The sequence below is a fragment of the Pempheris klunzingeri genome, chromosome 5 (assembly GCF_042242105.1).
Source record: "Pempheris klunzingeri isolate RE-2024b chromosome 5, fPemKlu1.hap1, whole genome shotgun sequence".
NCBI classification, from domain to species: domain Eukaryota; kingdom Metazoa; phylum Chordata; class Actinopteri; order Acropomatiformes; family Pempheridae; genus Pempheris; species Pempheris klunzingeri.
Window position 1 is genome coordinate 9,522,481 of NC_092016.1, and position 17,803 is coordinate 9,540,283.

Genomic DNA, 17,803 nt, shown 5'->3' on the forward strand with positions numbered 1-17,803 from the left:
GATTTTTAATTTTTTTTTGAAGTGGTGGTCTTTTTAGTGATATTTTGTCATTATTTCCATTTTCATACATAACTCCACCTCAAAGCTCCTCGGTGTGTGTGTGTGGGAGTGAAAGGCTCACAGACAAACACAGGGATGTTTCTGTAGCAACTCAAAAAGGGTTTGATTTTCTGTCTCCGTTGCCACGGTGCTGTTCTCAGCTGCACCCACCATTTGTGACCATTTACTCTGAAGGTTTTTGAAGCCAGCTTTGATACAGCTGATAGTGTTATCCTAACTGGACGCTAATATGAGAGCAGTGCTGCCACGCTCTGAGCAAAAAGATCATATTCTTGTCAGATGCTGGCGTATCATTCCAGGATGCTGTGGTCTCTGTCGTGACCAATGAACAAATGCAGGGAGATAAAGGCAACATAGAATTTTTTAACAAGGGCATTGCAGGATCAGTTACACCTCCCAAATTCTTCAGAAGATATTCGGCTGCAGTGAACAACCTTCTCGTCATTTTCCACCTCAATCCGACACATTATCTGCTCCAATCTGTTACAGAGAAGAGGCGCAAAGTGAATTCCCAGTGTTTAAAATCTGCGACGGTGCCATTGTGCATTACAGATGTGTTCTCCTCTCTGCCATTCCCATCTCCGTCAAATGTAAAAATTGACCCTTTTTTTCTGGATTGCCTCCATCGTTGTGTTGCATGCCTGCTCTGTTGTATGAGGAAGCACACAGCCACTGAACTCCTAATTCAGGGAGCACTAGCTATAGTCCTGCCCCTAGTGAATACAATACTGAGTCACAGTCTATTTAACAGTGTTACAAGAGATGTTTTGTATTATATTCTTTAACTTTATTTGTGGATAATTGTTATTGGTGTGGGATTTCGTTGCAGATGCCCTCCCATGAGTTTTTTTTCCAGAGTAAAAATAAAATCTAAAGTTTAAACAGAAATCACATGAACTGGTTTTGTTTTTCCCCTTGTTGTGGACATTTCAGTTTGTTTTTGCTACTGTAAAATGTTTAAGACACTTAAAAAAAATGCTCCATCAAGCATTCAATGCTTTGTTTATTGAAAATGACAAGACATTCTTCACAATACAAAATTATACAGAATACAAACTGTATACCAAGTCCAGTATAAAAAAAAGAACATTACAAGTGTTACAAAGGTTTTCCATTGATTTGAAATCTCGTCTTCATTAAAAGATTTTTGGAAAAAAAATAAGAAATGGGACAACAAGGCACAGCCGGTATTATCTGAGAAGCATAGTGCATACAATAGATACAATACCACGCAAGTGAAACAACCAGTTTCACTTTGTGCTGAACATTTAAGGAAAAAAAAGTTTTTATATATTTATTTATTTTTTTTTTTTTTGTTTTACAGGATTAAATCAACCAAGCTCTCTGCGGAGAATGAGCGGCTGGCTAGTCTTTTGCAGCTAGCTACGTGTCACTACTGTCCACCGTGGACAGGGTCATGTGGAAATGTGCTGTACTTTATCACAAAGAGCCCGACGTCTCACAGACATCGTGGCATATGGCTTTTACCAAGTGCTTTCAACCACTGGAATCCTAAGCAACTCAAGTGCAAAAAAGTGAGGTCACATACTGTCTCGTAGGACATTTCTGACGCTGAATTTAACAAGACGGACAAGATCACTGCTGCAGATGATGATGGATGAAGGTGATGGATGGAGATGGGAGGCGTTTCACAGACCCTGGATCAGGATTTGTGGGTGGTGGGGGACAGGAGCAGAGAGGAGGGTGTTCCTTCCAGGTTTGGCAGGGGGACAGGCATGTGTCCGTTGATTAGACTGGGGAACTGTGGAGGAAGAGAAAGGGGCGGAGAGTTAGCGAGGAGGGGACGGAGGCTCTATGAAAGCTGCTTTCCGGTGAGGAACTGCAGCATTGTCACTGCTCTGGTTTCCTGTTTTTTTATTCATTGTGCCTCTTCCTTTTCGTCTCTGTCCCCTGTACCTCTACAACAGAAGAAGTCAACATTATTTGTGCACAAAGAATCCGGTATGGTGTGTGTGTGCCTGCGGAGGGGGTGTGGTATGTGTGTGTTTCACAAATGAGGAGCAGCTCTCAAACCAGTCCACCCTGTTCAAACCGGCTCCCCTGGGCTCAAACAGGAAGTATTCACAGGATTTCCTCTCCCTCTCACAAGCGCTGAAACAGGACACCTCTGCCGGACCTGCTTACTAAGTCTCGACTAGTTTCACAACCGTGGGTGTCTGCTGTTTTGCAGATCTCAAAAACAGCTTGTTTTTTTTTAGTTTAAAAAAAAAAAAAAAAGTCAAGTAACCCGCCTGAAAAAAACAAACACAAAATCTAGATGTTCAAGAGTGCCACTTAATTTTAGTGACATAATAACAGGGCGTCATTTTGAGTATGAGAAACAAATGAAGTTTAGGCTACAAAACTAGGACCAGTCATTTTATTACCTTTTGTAAATGATATCATCTTCGTCTCTTCAAACAGTGTACCCGTCGTAAACTTTACTCACCTGAATTTAAAAACTACTGGGAAGTACGAGGATTTTACAGCAGTGCTAATTTCACCTGCACAGCTTCGCAACTTCCTCCTCCGCTTTCAACCACTACAACACAATAATCCTTTGAGCACACGTTCTCTTCTTATCTGCTGTATTTGGGCCTCTCTCCTCCTCTGCACGTCTACACCTGTGTACGCTTCTTACCTGAAAGAGGGAGCTGTGGCCCTGCAGCCGGGCGGGGCTGAGCGGGGCGACGGGGCTCAAGCTGCTCCAGAAGTGGATGCCTGACAACAGCGGACTGTGAGCCAACAGCAAACCAGAGGGAGTCTGTGAAAGGGGGGGGGGGGGGGGGGGGGGGGGGGGGGGGTGAGGGCACAGAGGGAGAGAGGCTTCATGTAAATATGTGAAAAGAGTGAAGACAACCTTTTTTTTAAAGAAAAACACTGGTTGCAGAGCGTTGCTCTGAGGGCTTAGTTAATGCAAAACATGCTGAAATGGTAAATGGACGTGTATTGGCGTTTGGAAAAACAAACTGATGACGGAGCAGGAAGGAAGTCTGTGGTTTCTCCCCCAGAATACAGGGGTGACTTGGGGAGGAGAGGAGGACGTGGATGGTGGGGGTTGTTGTTGATTGGGGTGAGGGTGGAGGTGGGGAAGGGGGGGTCCTCAAGCACTTGGAACGCCAACAAGAGAGAAAACATATGAAATCAATTTCTGCCTCTCTCTCCTCTGGTCTTCTCTCCCCCTCCCCCCGACTTTCCCCTGTGTCACCTCAGAGAAGTGAGGCAGTGTTGCGGAGGGACCCAGCCCTGCTCCCATTATTAATGGAATTATTGGAGCATATGGCATCACTTAGGGCCTCTTCCCCTCTCTCAGAGGTTGGACTTGCAGATGATTTCTGTAAATCACTTGTTTTCCTCTGATCTCACTTTTTGCACCCCCATAAACAGACAGTGTTAGTGTGATATTAATGCCTTTCTCACTGAGGGGATGTGATCTGGCAGAGCAATCTTTCCAACTACTCTTCTGTAAACACACTATTTAATGAAATAGATCAAATACCAGTTGCTGCTTGGAGCACAGCCTTTGGGGTTGTGGCAAAGATCAAACTGAGCCAAAATGTCAGACTGGATGAGTTTGGCTCTATATTTGTTGCAGAGAATAATCTAAAACTTGTATTGCAAAACCTGAATCAATCCAGCAAGCAGTAATTTTGTTAATGCAACCAAAAAAGGTAAAAAGCAACAACTGAATTTGCTGCACTTTACATGAGGAAATTTGCATTTTACAAGCACTTTTATGTCTCTAACGTTTCTCTGAGTGTAGTCATATTTCTTCAAGGCCTGTTATTTGCAGCACATAAACATTCATTACATAGCAGTAATTTTGGCCTCTACCTCACAGAGCTGTTTATCAAAAATATTTGAAAGGTTTAATCCCAAACCAAACACAGACAATGACTCATTAAATAAGTTTAAATTTGTGTTTCGGTTGTAAAATTCCTTTTTGACATGAAAGTGTCTGTGCGTATTCAAACCTAAAATCAAACCAATTGACCTTTTTATGTCTTCTCTCTGTCTGTTTCTTGAGGAAATTTTGGCTCAAGTGACTGCTTGAATAAATATAGCGGTAGTGTTTCCACCAACACATGCCAGGCTGTGTCAGATGTGTCTCGCTGCTCTGTGAGTACTTTAGGGACACTGACATCATACTCTGGATAGATCCCATCATCTCCCCGTGGCCAGCCAGGCCACTGCACAGAAGGGACGGAAACCGATAGCATCACAGAATTATTCTCTTTCTTTCTGAGATTTGATTATTTTTGGGCTATCACTGCACTTCAACTGTGGCTGGCACAGAGGGACAGGATCTCTCAGAAATAACATGTAAAAATTTGTCAAAGAGTAGCACTGGGGTGTGTAAACATGTCTCAACTAGACAGAGATGAAGCAGGTTTTAGAGCAGTCTCGTGTGTATCCAGAACCTACCAGTCAAATTAAACTGTCTATTGCAGCAGACATTATGCAAAATGCTGGGGAACAAACTGACTGGGTCACCAGCCCCCCCAAAGCGCCATCATACTGGACTGGTTATGCTGCCCTGAGGACATTATCGGTGTGTGTTATTCTGGTAAATCACCTGTGCAGTGAAGAAGGCAGGAGTGAGGGAGCCTGACGGCAGTGCTGGGCTGTTGAGGGCGATGGAGCCGATGTCACTCCCTGCGAGCAGCAGGGACGGGGCGGAGATCTCCAGAGCTTTGGGCTTTTTGCTTTTTGGTGGGAGTCCATCTCCTTGGTTACTACTACCAATAGTGGAGCTACTTCTACCGCTGCTCCTCTTCTCAGGAGGTTGCAGGGCTCGCTCCCTGTGCCCAGACGAGAGGTTGAGGGGCTGAGCGCTCAGGTCAGAGTCCTCCTCCTCCTCCTTGGCTGCAGGGCTCCAGCTTCGGCCCAGCTGGGAGACTTGGGTGTGGGGAGAGGATGGGGGGTGGAGTTTGGATTGCCTGGGGGAGACGTAGGACTCGGATTTGATAGAGGGAGGGGAGCAACTTTCGTTGGCATTGGTGCCAAAGCGGATGACGGAGCGTGGCTCGTCCTGGCGCTCCCGCAGGGCACGGAGCAGCTCGGGCTGGTTATGCAGGGAGCTGATGCTGAAGGACGAGTAGAGACCAGAGCGCAGGTAGTCGTTCCGACACTGCTGCGCCCCCAGCACTGCCAGGGTCCTCCTCTGGGCTTCCTCCTCCCCTTCCTCTTCCTCCTCCTCCTCCACCTCCAGCTCAGAGGCCTCTCCTTCCTGAAGGGGAAACCTTCCAGAGGCCAGGCCCATCTCCACCGCCTGGGGGTCCATCTTCAGGATCTCAGGGAAGGACACAAACTTGTAGACAAACTTCTGGCCAATCACCTTCTTGATGATATTCTGTAAAACAGACAAACACCATTAATGATGAGGAGAAGCAAACTGGTATCAATCTAGAAAATAATAAAAGACCACACATAGATTATCTGGGGATGATGACATTTAAGTGAAGGCAAAATACCACACTGAAACTGTGCGTTTGAGTGCGACATCACAGGCGGATTTCTACTGTGTATTTGATGAGAAAGAGGAAGTGGAAGTGTCTAACAGGGGAGATTGTGGGTGTAAAGAGAAGAACAACAAAGAGATTGTCATGGTACTACACTCCTCTCACATGCCTTCAGGTACTGTCAGTTACAAGAGCTGTAACAGAATGACTAGTTGAACTGTTACACCGGGGCGGCTCCTGCACATAAACACAGTCACTTTAATTCACCTTGTCGTAGTAGTAGCGCAGGGCTCTGCTCAGCTTGTCGTAGTTCATGTTGGTCTTGTTCTTGCGTAGCCCCCACAGCTTGGCCACTTCCTCTGACTTCAAGAGCTTAAACTCTCCGTCGGTGGACGTCCAACATATCAGGTGCTTGTGACTTTGGTCCAGCAGCAGTTGCAGCAGGAACTGCCACAGAGTGATGGCACTGTCCATACCTGCAGCAACACAGGATCAGAGTGAGAAGAGTGAATTAACTGGACTCAGCAACAACATCGAAGCCCTCGTTGGCTACTTTTAAAATCATCATATGCTGATATTTGAGATCTTCCTCATGTGGCCTTTTTTCTACACAGGACAAAAATGGAACATCAACACACAGAGATGTCAGCAAGCAGAGAAAGCACTGAAACTCCCTACACATACAGCACCTGACAGATGCTACAATTACCTAATAAGCAAAAACCTCAAAGCGAGACAAGCCCGGTACTTTTTGCAATCTAGTGTGCTCATTATTTTCTATATTTTAGAACTGTATGAACCATCTTCCTGATGAAAACATACCTTCTGTATTTAAAGAGACTGTTTAGAACAAGCAGAGCTGACGTTTCATCTTAATTAAATGCCCCCCCCACCCGATTCCTGTCTTGCTGGTGTGCTTTACCGCATACAGACTAAATTAGGTTACTGTCTGAGGAGGGAACGGCCTGTTTGAGCTGTAACATGTGGTGTAAGGAAGAGTAGACTGGTGATGAATAGAACAGTGTGTGTTAAAGAGTGTAGTGTAATGTAGCAGCAGCAGCAGAAGAGAAAAAAGGCATAAGGAGGAACAACAGCTCAAGCCAGAAATATGCTGCGGTTCAACCTGGCCCTCTCTCCACAGGAAGTATGACGGGCCCAGGGTGGGTTATTCCTTTAATAGAGGAATGTGCAGCCTCGGAGCTCCTGTCTGCCTGCTAGGAGCACATATATTAATAGAGGAGGGGGCGGTTTCTGTCACCACAGACAGTAACACCAGAGTAGTCTGAGAGGATTAACCCACTAGTTGAATGATAAATAATAAACTGGCCAATGTGTAGATAACCAATTACTTAAGTAATTTATCGAGCTAAAATACCAAAACTTTGTTGCCTTCAGCATCTCAAATGTTAGAATTGGACGATTCTCTCAGTCTTGTAGATCAGAATAATTATTTGTTGTAGACGTACACCGGAGAGACACATACAGTTATGGTTCAAATTTTTTTTTTAGTGCTGACCGCAAGTATCAAAAACTGTCAAGTATCCAGAGTTGTCATTAAATGCCTCATCAGGTCTGTAGTCTTTTCTGATTCCTGCTTTGTGGTTTTGGCAATTTTATTTATCCAGATTTATTCTTCAGCTGCCTGTGTGAGCGTTTTGGCTTCTTTTGTTAAATAAAAAGGGTGTTATCAAGAAACATATTTATATTCCTCAAATAAAGTATGGCTTAGATGTGGTTTTGACACTAGAATTGAGAATTTTATGCTACACACAGGCCTACACATGCTGATGGACCTGACTGTGTTCTCAACCTGTATTATTTTCTGTGGACGTGAGGAGTGATTAGTGACTGACATTGATAACAGTCTGGCTTTTCAACCACTACATGACTCTGTTCTCTGTCCAGAGAGGAGACACAGACAGAGAGAGAGCGAGCTGAACTCATTTCCGACACTCGCTATCCCCTGAGTTTTCCATCTGCCATGTGAAACTACAAACCTGTCAAAGTCAGGACTTCCTCCTATTCTACTTCCAAGGACAAATGGTGAGGAGAGGAGATCCCACAGCAGGGAAGCTTTTCCCTGGCCCTGCCACACTTCCCACAAAAATCCCAAAGGCAGAAAGGTCAAAAGATCAAATGATTGTCCCCTTTCCACAGTTCCACCCTTTAACCCACCCTGAACCCAGACTTTGGTTCTGCTTTTAAAACAACTAAAGTATGCCTGCCTCTTCAGGGCCGCTGAGATGCCAGGTCTACAATTAGGCCAGTGTGACTTATATACATTCACCTTTGCAGGATGCTGCAAATAGCACAGAGGGACTTCGAGCAGCTACTGTAGATCAAACCATGTGCTACAGAAACCAGGCTTTATCAGCTGCAGTAAGATGTGATATCAACCTCACTACTGACACCTCACATTAATATTATGATCGAGAGATAAACCCCCCACACAGCGGCCCTACAGAGAGCTAAGTCAGCCAATGTGTGAACCGCAGGCGCGGTGCAGCTCTCTCTAGGAATATTACAGGGACATTGTGGTGGTTTTGGTCGGGGATGTGGAGCCCTGCTGCGGATGCTCAGGCTGAGAAGTCTCGCAGTGCGCACAAAGCCATCAGTGTGTTGGCTGAACGGAAACTCCTAATGTGATTAGATGGTGTGTGCAGACATTACTTAGCCATGACTAAATCTGCTCTCTTCCTGTTGGCAGACGGTGGAAAATTCAACAGGGGCCCAAACGAAAAGCATCTTTAAAACCGTGGACTCTGATGCTGACGGCGTATCGCTCGTCTTTTGTTTGCCTCTCCTCAGTTGTATCCGGGACTTGAAAGTTGCACAAACTGTTTTGCACAGAGGTCTGAAACCATCTATTCTGCCCCACTGACTCATTTTCAAGATGTTGCTCGGACCGGAAGACGGCACAATTGCGTCCGACCCTAAATGTGATCTATTCTTGCTTAAAACTGAAAAAACCACACCGGATCCGAAAGAGTTTAACCCAAAGCACAGACATTACATCAGAGGAAATTCATTTAAAGTGTGAAAACTATCGCTAATACTACCCATCATGCATTATTTCACCCTCTACGTGCCAACAAAGCGCTCTTCATAGAGAGGTGTCAGTTTATTTTATGTTACCTGCGATGTCTTGGTCGTTTTCCCTCCGTGAAACTTTACGGTGAGGCTTGTGTGATTCCTTGTTTTTCCATGCTTACTTCTGGTCTACACAGTTGTGCTGGACTGAAATAGGATCCTGGGCTTTTTCTCTTTCTGAGCAGGAAGTTGGAGCAGGCAGACACAGAGCCGGCTGACTTCCTCTCCCCTACGATTCCCCAGGCAGTTTGCCGTCTGTGTAAACACACTTTTCCTCCCCTCCTCTCCTCCTCTGCCTGCCCGCTGACGGCCAGCAGTAAGCCTACTCTGTGTCGGCACACATGGCGATACAGAAACTCCCTACAGCCCCTGAACTGACATCATCAGACCGCAGCCTACTGTGGTGCATTCAGGTGAGCCTCGTTAGTTCGAACATTTGCTGTTCACAAGCCCAAATGTCATGTGGGTTTGGAGTCTTCACCCTATTTAATTTTGTGAATTGGATTAAATCATCGTCAGAGTATGAAAAAATGTCAACTTCAGTTAAACATCATATGCTGTACTTTTAGAAACACAATTTAGGAAAGCATTCATAGTGGGGATATTCACATTTTAGAGCAGCACAGGGACAGACAAAGAGGTTAGACAACAGATTAGATACTATTAAAATAAAATGCAAAAGAAATGAGAAATTACATACATTTTTAGCCTGCATATAGTATGGATTACAATACATTACACTGTGAAAATACTGTTCATGTATACGAAGATTAGTTGGTGGCACAAATGCTTTAGTATGTATCTTTCTTTTTTTTGTGCTTTTTTGTTTTTGTGTCTTAAATTGTGTTGAGAAAAACTTAAAATCAAAAACATGTTTAATGAAAAATACATTCAGGGATTTATTTTGTCAGTGTAGTTTTGAATACATTTCTATGAATGAATGGGCAAAGACTGGTGATTACCCTATTTACACAAAATTTACATTTTGCCTTTATTTGATATTATTGAAGGACAGAGAGGAAGAGGGGGTTAACATGTGACACAGATATGCACTTTAGACCAACTCAACCAAGGGGACATGAGGAGGCAGGATACATTTAGTCAGAAAGATTTAAATAGTCTCTGTTGCACTGCACTTGATCCCTCTTGTGTTATATTTGGTGAGCATCAACTTTTTTAATTAAAGACTGATTGTCCTACAGTTAAGATTGAACAGATTTCAAACTATTTTTGTTCCTTGGTCAGTTTGTTCAGTCGGAGTACAGGGCTCTCAGTAGGCCACAGGTAATGTTACACAGAGGATCTGGTGTAACACACCCAGCTGGTGTGTTTCAGGACCTGCGCACCTCTGTAGGTCAAGCAGTGGATGCTTGTTTTGTAATGCATGTATTGTTTAGTTATGAAACGGGCTTTGCTCTGTGATGCAAGATGAATTTTTAAAGAAATATGTCAAATCTAATATAATCTAATGAAAGAGTAATTTTTGATATTAGTTGAAGGTTTGATATGTGGTTACAGTTGTAACACATGTAAGCCTTTAATCTTTGATATGAGCCAACTGTAATTCGGAGCCACAGGTCATGGCGGTGATGGTGTTTCTACCTAACAGTGATGTAAAAACACTAAATCAGTTTGAGGTGAACTGAATTAACTTAAAATGTTTGAATCAATTTACTCTAATAAAAAAACCCTGCAAAATCCTTTTTGTATTTGTTTGTGAGCTCTATTCTGCAGAGCAAAATATAAAATAATCATAAAATTACATTGGTGTAACCCTACTACCAAACATTGTGCTGGATCAATAAATGTTGCAAATGTTCATAACACTGTCTCCACCTCCTAAAACAGCAACATATAAACATTTAGATTAACTGGTTACTTAGAGTCAGGATATGAGAAAAAAAGCTCTTTGTCAGGATAGACTGTAGGTATGTCGCATAGTGTCATTTCAAATGTTATTTTAAAGAATACAGGAGTACTTTATAATGCGGTGATCCTTTTTCTGTTGTGTATAGTTTACTGAAGATGCTTTGTAAAGTGATGAGTGTAATCTGATATTGGAGGAACCAGATGTGGCGTGACACGGAAATAATAAACTAACTACAAACCTGTGGCCTGTGAAGGCATCAGTAATTAATAAATAAATAGAATACGTCCGTCATCTCTTTTCCAATTAATGTATGATTTAGTCATATTGAGAATAACATTCATTTGATTATGTTGTCGACAGTCACAAAATAACTGGTTTGGTTGTTACACTTTAAATAGAATACAGTCCACCTGTGAACTCGTGTTAAAGCGGTCAAAGTGTAGAGCAGACTTCACGTTTGGATTCTCCAAACAACGGTGCGTTTCTGTGGTTCAATCACGTGAACGCATTTGGGTCAATCTGTCCAAATATTGGTGTGACCGACCTGTGGTCAGAGGAGGGTCACCTGCGAGGCGTGGCCCCCCAGCGGTGCGTCTGATTGGCGGCTGGACTTCGGGCGGCTGAAGGTGGTACCTTGGAGAGCGGCGAGCAGCACTCACTGCTGCAGAGTCCCGCTGAAGCGCAATGCCTCGTTTTACTGTCCACATCCGAGATGAGTGGCTGGCAGTGCCCTGCCGGGACACCACCAACACCATCCGGTGGCTCGGACAAGAGGCTCTCAAACGCTACATGAAGAACAAACCAGACAACGGCGGCATCACGGCTGTAAAGGACGCCCGTTTTGTTGTGCGCAGGTGCCAGGGTTTGGGTTTGTTGGACGCGGATGACACCATCGAGGATGTACTGGAGGATAATGACTTTGTCGAGATTGGTAATGACCATATGCTTATAAAACATAGGAAATGTATGCATCACATTTGGGGGACAGTGGAGATTTCTTTACCACTACCTGTGCGTAATTGCGCATGGTCAGTTATGTAAGGACAACAGAGACGTTAAATGTGATCATGTAATCTACCAATGGGAAGAAATGTGCGCATTACTATGTGTATTATTATTATTATTATTATTATTGTGTTCTTACAGCTATTGACGGCGATACTATGTCTCCTGACTACATCCCGTGTGAGCCTGGAGTTTCTCATCTGTATCCTTAAACTAGCTGAATATTTGTGCCACATTAATTACAATGGCTACTTGGGTGCTGTCTTTGATACTAAATACTATTTAGTAAATCAGTTTTTCATTTCATTCATACTATTATATTGTTTTCAAATGTGGGAAACACTGACTTCTGAAAGGATAAAATAAATCTGAGTCATATATCTACTAGCATAACATGAGGTTTTGTAATTTCTGAAATAAAATAAAACATTAAAAATTTTTTTGCTGAATGTTATCCTTAATTAAACAATGTGAAATAGTACAGCAGCATACAGAGAACCTGGAGAAGTAAGTGTTTATCTGTTCTCTGTTAAAATTCAAAACATACTTTACTGACTACTTCTGTGTAACACAAGGCTCCCTGTGCAGTATATTTCCCTGGATGGCAACAGCCTGACATCGACAGATCTGGTCAACTTAGGAAGGGGGCTCTACAAGATAAAGGTAATGATCAACAAATTGTATTTGTTGTCATAGTCTTTGGTAATCTTTGACTTAACGTAATCATTACCTTTACCAAAACTTTCAGCTGACTCCGGAGGCAGAAAGAAAGGTTGTGCAATCCAGAGAGCTTTTGGACACCATTGTAAAAGAAAACAAAGGTTATGATACATTTAAGTAAAACAACCTTAAATGCTTTTAATATTAACCAGCTACTGCAAAATTAAAGCATTTCAGATATCAACGATCCCATGCATTCAAATCTCTCTTTTTCTTTCTTTTCCTCCAGTTGTCTATGGAATCACAACAGGTTTTGGGAAATTTGCCAGAACAGTCATTCCTGTCAGCAAGCTCAAGTAAAGACAATATTTTATATAAGAATAATAGTAACATGTTGTCTTTGTTGGAGCTTCTGTTGGAGAATGAGCCGTTTTCATGTGCTGACTGATGGCCATGCACTTCTTGTTCCACAGGGAGTTGCAGGAGAACCTGGTGCGGTCACACTCAGCAGGTAGTAAAACTCCCTGAAAAGCTCATTCATTTGTCTAGATTTTAAAACTTCAAGATATTTAGTAAACCTGACAATGTGTGCTGTGGTGCGTAGGTGTGGGAAACCCGCTAAGTCCAGAGAGAACCCGCATGCTGCTCGCTCTGAGGATCAATGTTCTGGCTAAAGGCCACAGTGGAATTTCTTTGGAAACCCTTCATGCCATGATCCAAGCCTTTAATGGTAAATCACCTGACTCTCACTTTACCTTGGCTGACCGCGGAAATCGGGCTCAGTCAACTGCTGCTTTAGAGATCAGTATTGGTGACTGTCATATGACTAATCCTCATCTCCAACTCACTTTGCACCCTGCAGCTTCCTGCCTCTCCTTCGTCCCAGAGAAGGGAACAGTGGGTGCTAGTGGAGACCTGGCACCCCTTTCTCACCTGGCCCTGGGGCTGATGGGAGAGGGTAGGATGTGGTCTCCCAAGAGCGGCTGGGCAGATGCCAAATATGTGAGATTTTAATAGCTAGAATTGTCAGGACATTTTTACCATTGTGGTACAACAATAACTTACTTCATGCTGCAGGAAATGTACCTTTTTTGAAGAGGTTGCAAGGTCCAATTGGACAACATGTTTGCTTTTTGATGATCCTTGACCTTTTCCATGTTTTTTTTCTCCTTTCATCTCTGACCAGGTCCTGGAGGCCCATGGACTGAAGCCAATATCACTAAAGCCTAAAGAGGTAATGTTTAAAACCAACAATGCTCTCATATTTGATTTGCCTGCTCTAAAGAACGTGGCCCAGGGTTCACTGGGAATGCATTGTCTCTTCTCAGGTACATACATTTACACTGCATTTCATTATCCTGGTGGAAAATAAATCCATCTCACCCTCAGTCTTTCCGTTACAGGGTCTCGCTCTGATCAATGGGACCCAGATGATCACCTCTCTGGGGGCGGAGGCCGTGGAGCGAGCCCTGGCCATTGCTCGGCAGGCAGACATCATTGCCGCTCTGACCCTGGAGGTGCTAAAGGGAACCACCAAGGCCTTTGACAGTGGTGAGCAGCAGCAGTGGTGCTGAGCAAAGTCACAAAATTAAATGGAAATACATACCTCACACTTCCAAGATTCTGTATCTGTTCCGTTCTTCCTCATTCTCTGGTCTCCTCCGGCAGACATCCACTCGCTGCGTCCCCACCCCGGACAGATAGAGGTGGCCCTACGCTTCCGATCGCTGCTGGACTCTGATCACCATCCATCTCAAATTGCAGGTCAGAGGACAAACCCAGATTCTAAAACAAACATGTAACACAACATTATAAAATAATCACACAGTTACTGTTATACACACATCCATATGCATGTCCAAATAGACCTGGACAGCTCCATTGCCTCACAGAAAGAAGATCCTGTGTTCAAACCTATGTATGGCTTACAGGGTCCCGATGTGTGGTATTTACATATAGCAGTATCCCCATGTTTGTGGGAGTTTCCTCCCATCCAAAACACATACATCTACATGGAAAATTTCTACCTTGGTCACAGCACTGGTTTTAGAGCTGGTGCATTGCACTGCGGCTGCCCACAGCTCATAAGTAGTTAGAGCAGGTCAAATGCAGAGGGTGTATCTCTCTGGAGTGATTAATAAAGTACAGCTTTGGGTAATAGCATGCCTGCATTGCGCCCTTAAACATGTAGTAGTTAATGCGTGTCATCTGGCGTTGGTATGTTTTTCCAGAGAGTCACCGGTTCTGTGACAGAGTCCAGGATGCCTACACCATGCGATGCTGTCCTCAGGTAACCTCAAGTCAAGTCGAGTTTATTTTTGTATCCCAAAATCACAAGTTTCTTCTTTGGGACTTCACAATCTGTGCACCCTTGAGGCTTACACTCTCAATTTGGAAAAGCATTCTGATTTTTGGAATTTGAGTTGGACAGTGCTCAAGTGTTCAGTTGTTTCTGAGCGTACCTTTCTGTTTCTGTACACAGGTTCATGGAGTCACCAACGACACGATAAATTTTGTCAAAAACATCATCAATACAGAAATCAACAGTGCCACTGACAATCCCGTATCCTTCCCTGGTATAAAGATGAGGAAAAATAGACCGTTAGGTGAATCTAGATGTGCCGCTTGTGTCACTGCACTCTATTTTTCTTAACGGCTGTATAAGATGGTATTTGCTGAAAGAGGTGAGACCATTTCAGGTGGGAATTTCCATGGCGAATACCCAGCTAAGGTTTGTATATTTGTGACTAACATAGCATCATTTTGGTATTTGTTGTAGAATTTGTTCTTCTCTCTATCGTTGCCCTTTGCTTTCTCTTAGGCTCTGGACTTTTTAGCCATTGCAGTCCATGAGCTGGCCTCAATCAGTGAGAGGAGGATTGAAAGGTTGTGTAACCCCTCTCTGAGTGAGCTGCCTGCCTTCCTCGTCAATGAGGGAGGACTCAACTCAGGCTTCATGATTGCTCATTGCACCGCTGCTGCCTTGGGTTAGTGTGCAATCAATGACATTTAATTAAAATTTAATTTTTGTTGGTTGAATTAAATAGGATTTACTATTGAATAATGATTGAACAGAAAGTAGATGTGTTATGAAGGTAAACAGCCTTTTTTATTTCATTTATCTGTATTTATATCTTTTTTAAAAAAACTCTTTTTCTCTATTTTTGTACTCTCTAGTTTCAGAGAATAAAGTTTTGTGTCATCCGTCTTCTGTGGACTCCTTGTCCACCAGTGCTGCCACAGAGGACCATGTGTCCATGGGAGGCTGGGCTGCTAGGAAGGCCCTGAGGGTCGTGGAGCATGTGGAACAAGGTATGTTTTTTATTCAAAATCTGGCCATGATTGGATTATTACAATATCAAATTAGTAATGGTTTTCAAATGTAGGTGCTGTAAGACTTAAGTAGTGGTCTTTGCACTGGCATCAAATAAACCAAATCAGTCAAAATGTAATGCCAAATGAAAAATGAGTCACTTTAGAGTGATAACCGAATCGCAGTTACACAAGCTGCTACATAGTTTAAAAAAGAGATTTGTTAGCTTTGAAAGCAACAAGAAGCAACATCCACAAGAAAGTTCAAAGGTAGCGGCTGAAAATGTTGCCAGTGTACACCAAATGTGGATAAAAGTGGATCAGCAAACATTAGCGTTTATCAAAGCTCATCGAGTGGATATAATGGTTAACCATAAAACTACAGGTTAAAAAATAATACATGACTAAATCAAAGCCTCTGAGGCTAAATTATTTTTCATCTTCACGTGTTTTGTGAAAATAACTCACATTAAAAGAGCAAGACACATTAGTAGCTGAAATGTAGTGATGTAGTGCTGTACAAGTACAAAGAGCAGGTTTATACTGTAATATGTTTATGACTGCTGAAAATGTAGACGATCTATAATGGTATTGGAAGAGTACTGTGTTTTTGTGATGCCCTGTGGCTTCTCCACATGGACATATTACATTTAATTCATGTGATGCTCCCTGGTGATTTTTAAAAAAATATTTGAATACATGTAAATCAAAATGCATTTTTACGTGAAGGAACCTAAAATTCAGAACATTTATGATTGAGTGCTGAAGCCTTTCTAAAGCTGTGTTTAGCATTAATCAGCGTTATGTCCATTTAATTTGGTAAAAAAACAGTATCCTTTATCAAATAATCTCAAATAGTGAACTAGTTAGCAGCATTATGCATTTCTCCAGATCTAACGGATGTTTTCTGTGATTAGTTCTTGCGATAGAGCTGTTGGCAGCCTGTCAGGGTATCGAGTTCCTCCGCCCTCTTCGTACCACCACTCCGCTGGAGAAGGTCTATGAACTTGTGCGCAATGTGGTCAAGTAAGTCAAACAGATGTGGCCAAGGTACACAACTTTTAGTCTACTGAAATGATGTGCAGGACAGTTAATATTTATCCACTGTTCCACTTCTGCCTCTCTCTCATACTCTCAACTGTTCCGCCATTAACAGACCTTGGATTAAAGACAGATTCATGTCTCCAGACATCGAAGCTGTTCACCGTCTTCTACTTGACCAGAAGGCAAGTGTCAAATCTTATGGAGGGAACGCTGTTAATTCTTATTGTGGCTGTAAAATGTGTCTAAACTATGTGTACACATACGGATGGAGAACGGTTATTTTTAAGTTCTGTGTTTATGTTTTCTGCTCAGGTGTGGAATGTGGCCAAACCGTATATCGACAAGTATCAGACAGAGTACATCCCAGAGTCCCGTCCCATCTCTCCTACGGCCTTCTCTCTGGAGTCTCCAGCATCGCCAAGGAAGCGTGTTCGTCTTGAGTGAAAGCATGTACAACTTTAGTTATTTTGCAGTAACTAAAATTAAAAACATCATTTATTGGATTTAAAAGCAAATCAACCAAAAGCTTTGACTGAAGATTAAACATTGATTTGAAGATGAAATGTTGTTTTACCCTCATAGACTAAATTAATGCTTTCACTTCTGACCTTTTTTAATCCATAGGATATCTTACTAATTTAAGACTTGATAATTATTGGGTGTTGAATGTGCGCTACACCATTGTGCAGTAGAGTTGTATTTATCTGAACTTTTGTTGTCCCTTTAAAATGTGCCTAATTTAGTTTGTATTGCTACATGACTACCTCAACCATTGCACCAGTTTCATATCAAATATTTTTTTAATGATATCTCACAAGCAATACTATGATTAAATGATGTTTTTTCTGGTGTGATTATATAAAATCTTAAATAACTGACATCCATACATTTCCGACAACACAACAATAAAGTTTTTTTTAAGGCTGCATTCTTTAATGATTATGTACAACCTGTTTTCTGCTCAGTATTCCTGTTAATATGACTGTACATTAAAGGAATGTTTGTGGTTGACAGAAATTGCATCACTTAATAATATGATAACTTTTGTCTGTTTATCATTATTATGACTACTTTTGGCTGTAGCAGTGGTAGAAGTGCTGATAGTAATAGTACTAATATTAGTAGTTGTAGTAAAAGCAGTGGTGATTTGATCTTCAACTATCGCCATTGTGTCATTAAGATATCACCATAGGAGACCACAGCAAGATGTGACGTGAGATCTTAAAATTACAAAAATCCTACAAAAAAATCCATCATAAAATAGAATAAAACACCATGTAGCTACAACATGGCAGACAAG

At 42.4% G+C, this 17,803-nt stretch overlaps 2 protein-coding genes across 3 annotated transcripts; one reads left to right on the forward strand and one right to left on the reverse strand.

Moving 5' to 3' along the window:
- Window positions 1-1,045: 1,045 nt before the first annotated feature.
- Window positions 1,046-13,913, reverse strand: LOC139201778 (ETS domain-containing protein Elk-3-like). Of its 2 annotated transcripts, none has more exons than XM_070831194.1 (5): window positions 13,754-13,913; window positions 5,790-5,998; window positions 4,637-5,413; window positions 2,702-2,824; window positions 1,046-1,822 (listed from the first exon to the last, which is right to left on the reverse strand). In XM_070831194.1, the coding sequence occupies exons 2-5, from the start codon at window positions 5,994-5,996 to the stop codon at window positions 1,724-1,726; spliced, it is 1,206 nt and encodes a 401-aa protein (XP_070687295.1). In that variant the 5' UTR covers window positions 5,997-5,998; window positions 13,754-13,913; the 3' UTR covers window positions 1,046-1,723. The 2 variants fall into 2 exon arrangements, with proteins under 2 accessions (XP_070687295.1, XP_070687294.1); XM_070831193.1 differs by lacking the exon at window positions 13,754-13,913 and adding an exon at window positions 8,658-8,952.
- On the forward strand, window positions 11,163-17,457 carry hal (histidine ammonia-lyase). Its single transcript, XM_070831195.1, has 20 exons — window positions 11,163-11,413; window positions 11,629-11,689; window positions 11,967-11,994; window positions 12,076-12,150; window positions 12,236-12,308; window positions 12,437-12,503; window positions 12,621-12,658; window positions 12,752-12,877; window positions 13,010-13,149; window positions 13,334-13,381; window positions 13,551-13,698; window positions 13,816-13,911; window positions 14,379-14,437; window positions 14,630-14,710; window positions 14,813-14,878; window positions 14,969-15,134; window positions 15,325-15,459; window positions 16,377-16,485; window positions 16,616-16,685; window positions 16,816-17,457. The coding sequence occupies exons 1-20, from the start codon at window positions 11,167-11,169 to the stop codon at window positions 16,945-16,947; spliced, it is 1,965 nt and encodes a 654-aa protein (XP_070687296.1). The 5' UTR covers window positions 11,163-11,166; the 3' UTR covers window positions 16,948-17,457.
- Window positions 17,458-17,803: the final 346 nt, after the last annotated feature.

Bases quoted from the DNA above. Each gene is read 5' to 3' on its own strand.
- LOC139201778 (XM_070831194.1), bottom strand. From the start codon at position 5,996: ATGGACAGTGCCATCACTCTGTGGCAGTTCCTGCTGCAACTGCTGCTG. The intron at 2,825-4,636 runs GTGATTTACCAG...CCCCTTTCACAG, and splicing joins CTGCCTTCTTCACTGCACAG to ACTCCCTCTGGTTTGCTGTT. The intron at 1,823-2,701 runs GTAAGAAGCGTA...CTTCCTCCACAG, and splicing joins GCCACAGCTCCCTCTTTCAG to TTCCCCAGTCTAATCAACGG.
- hal (XM_070831195.1), top strand. From the start codon at position 11,167: ATGCCTCGTTTTACTGTCCACATCCGAGATGAGTGGCTGGCAGTGCCC. The intron at 13,912-14,378 runs GTCAGAGGACAA...ATGTTTTTCCAG, and splicing joins CCATCCATCTCAAATTGCAG to AGAGTCACCGGTTCTGTGAC. The intron at 14,711-14,812 runs GTATCCTTCCCT...CGGCTGTATAAG, and splicing joins ACAGTGCCACTGACAATCCC to ATGGTATTTGCTGAAAGAGG.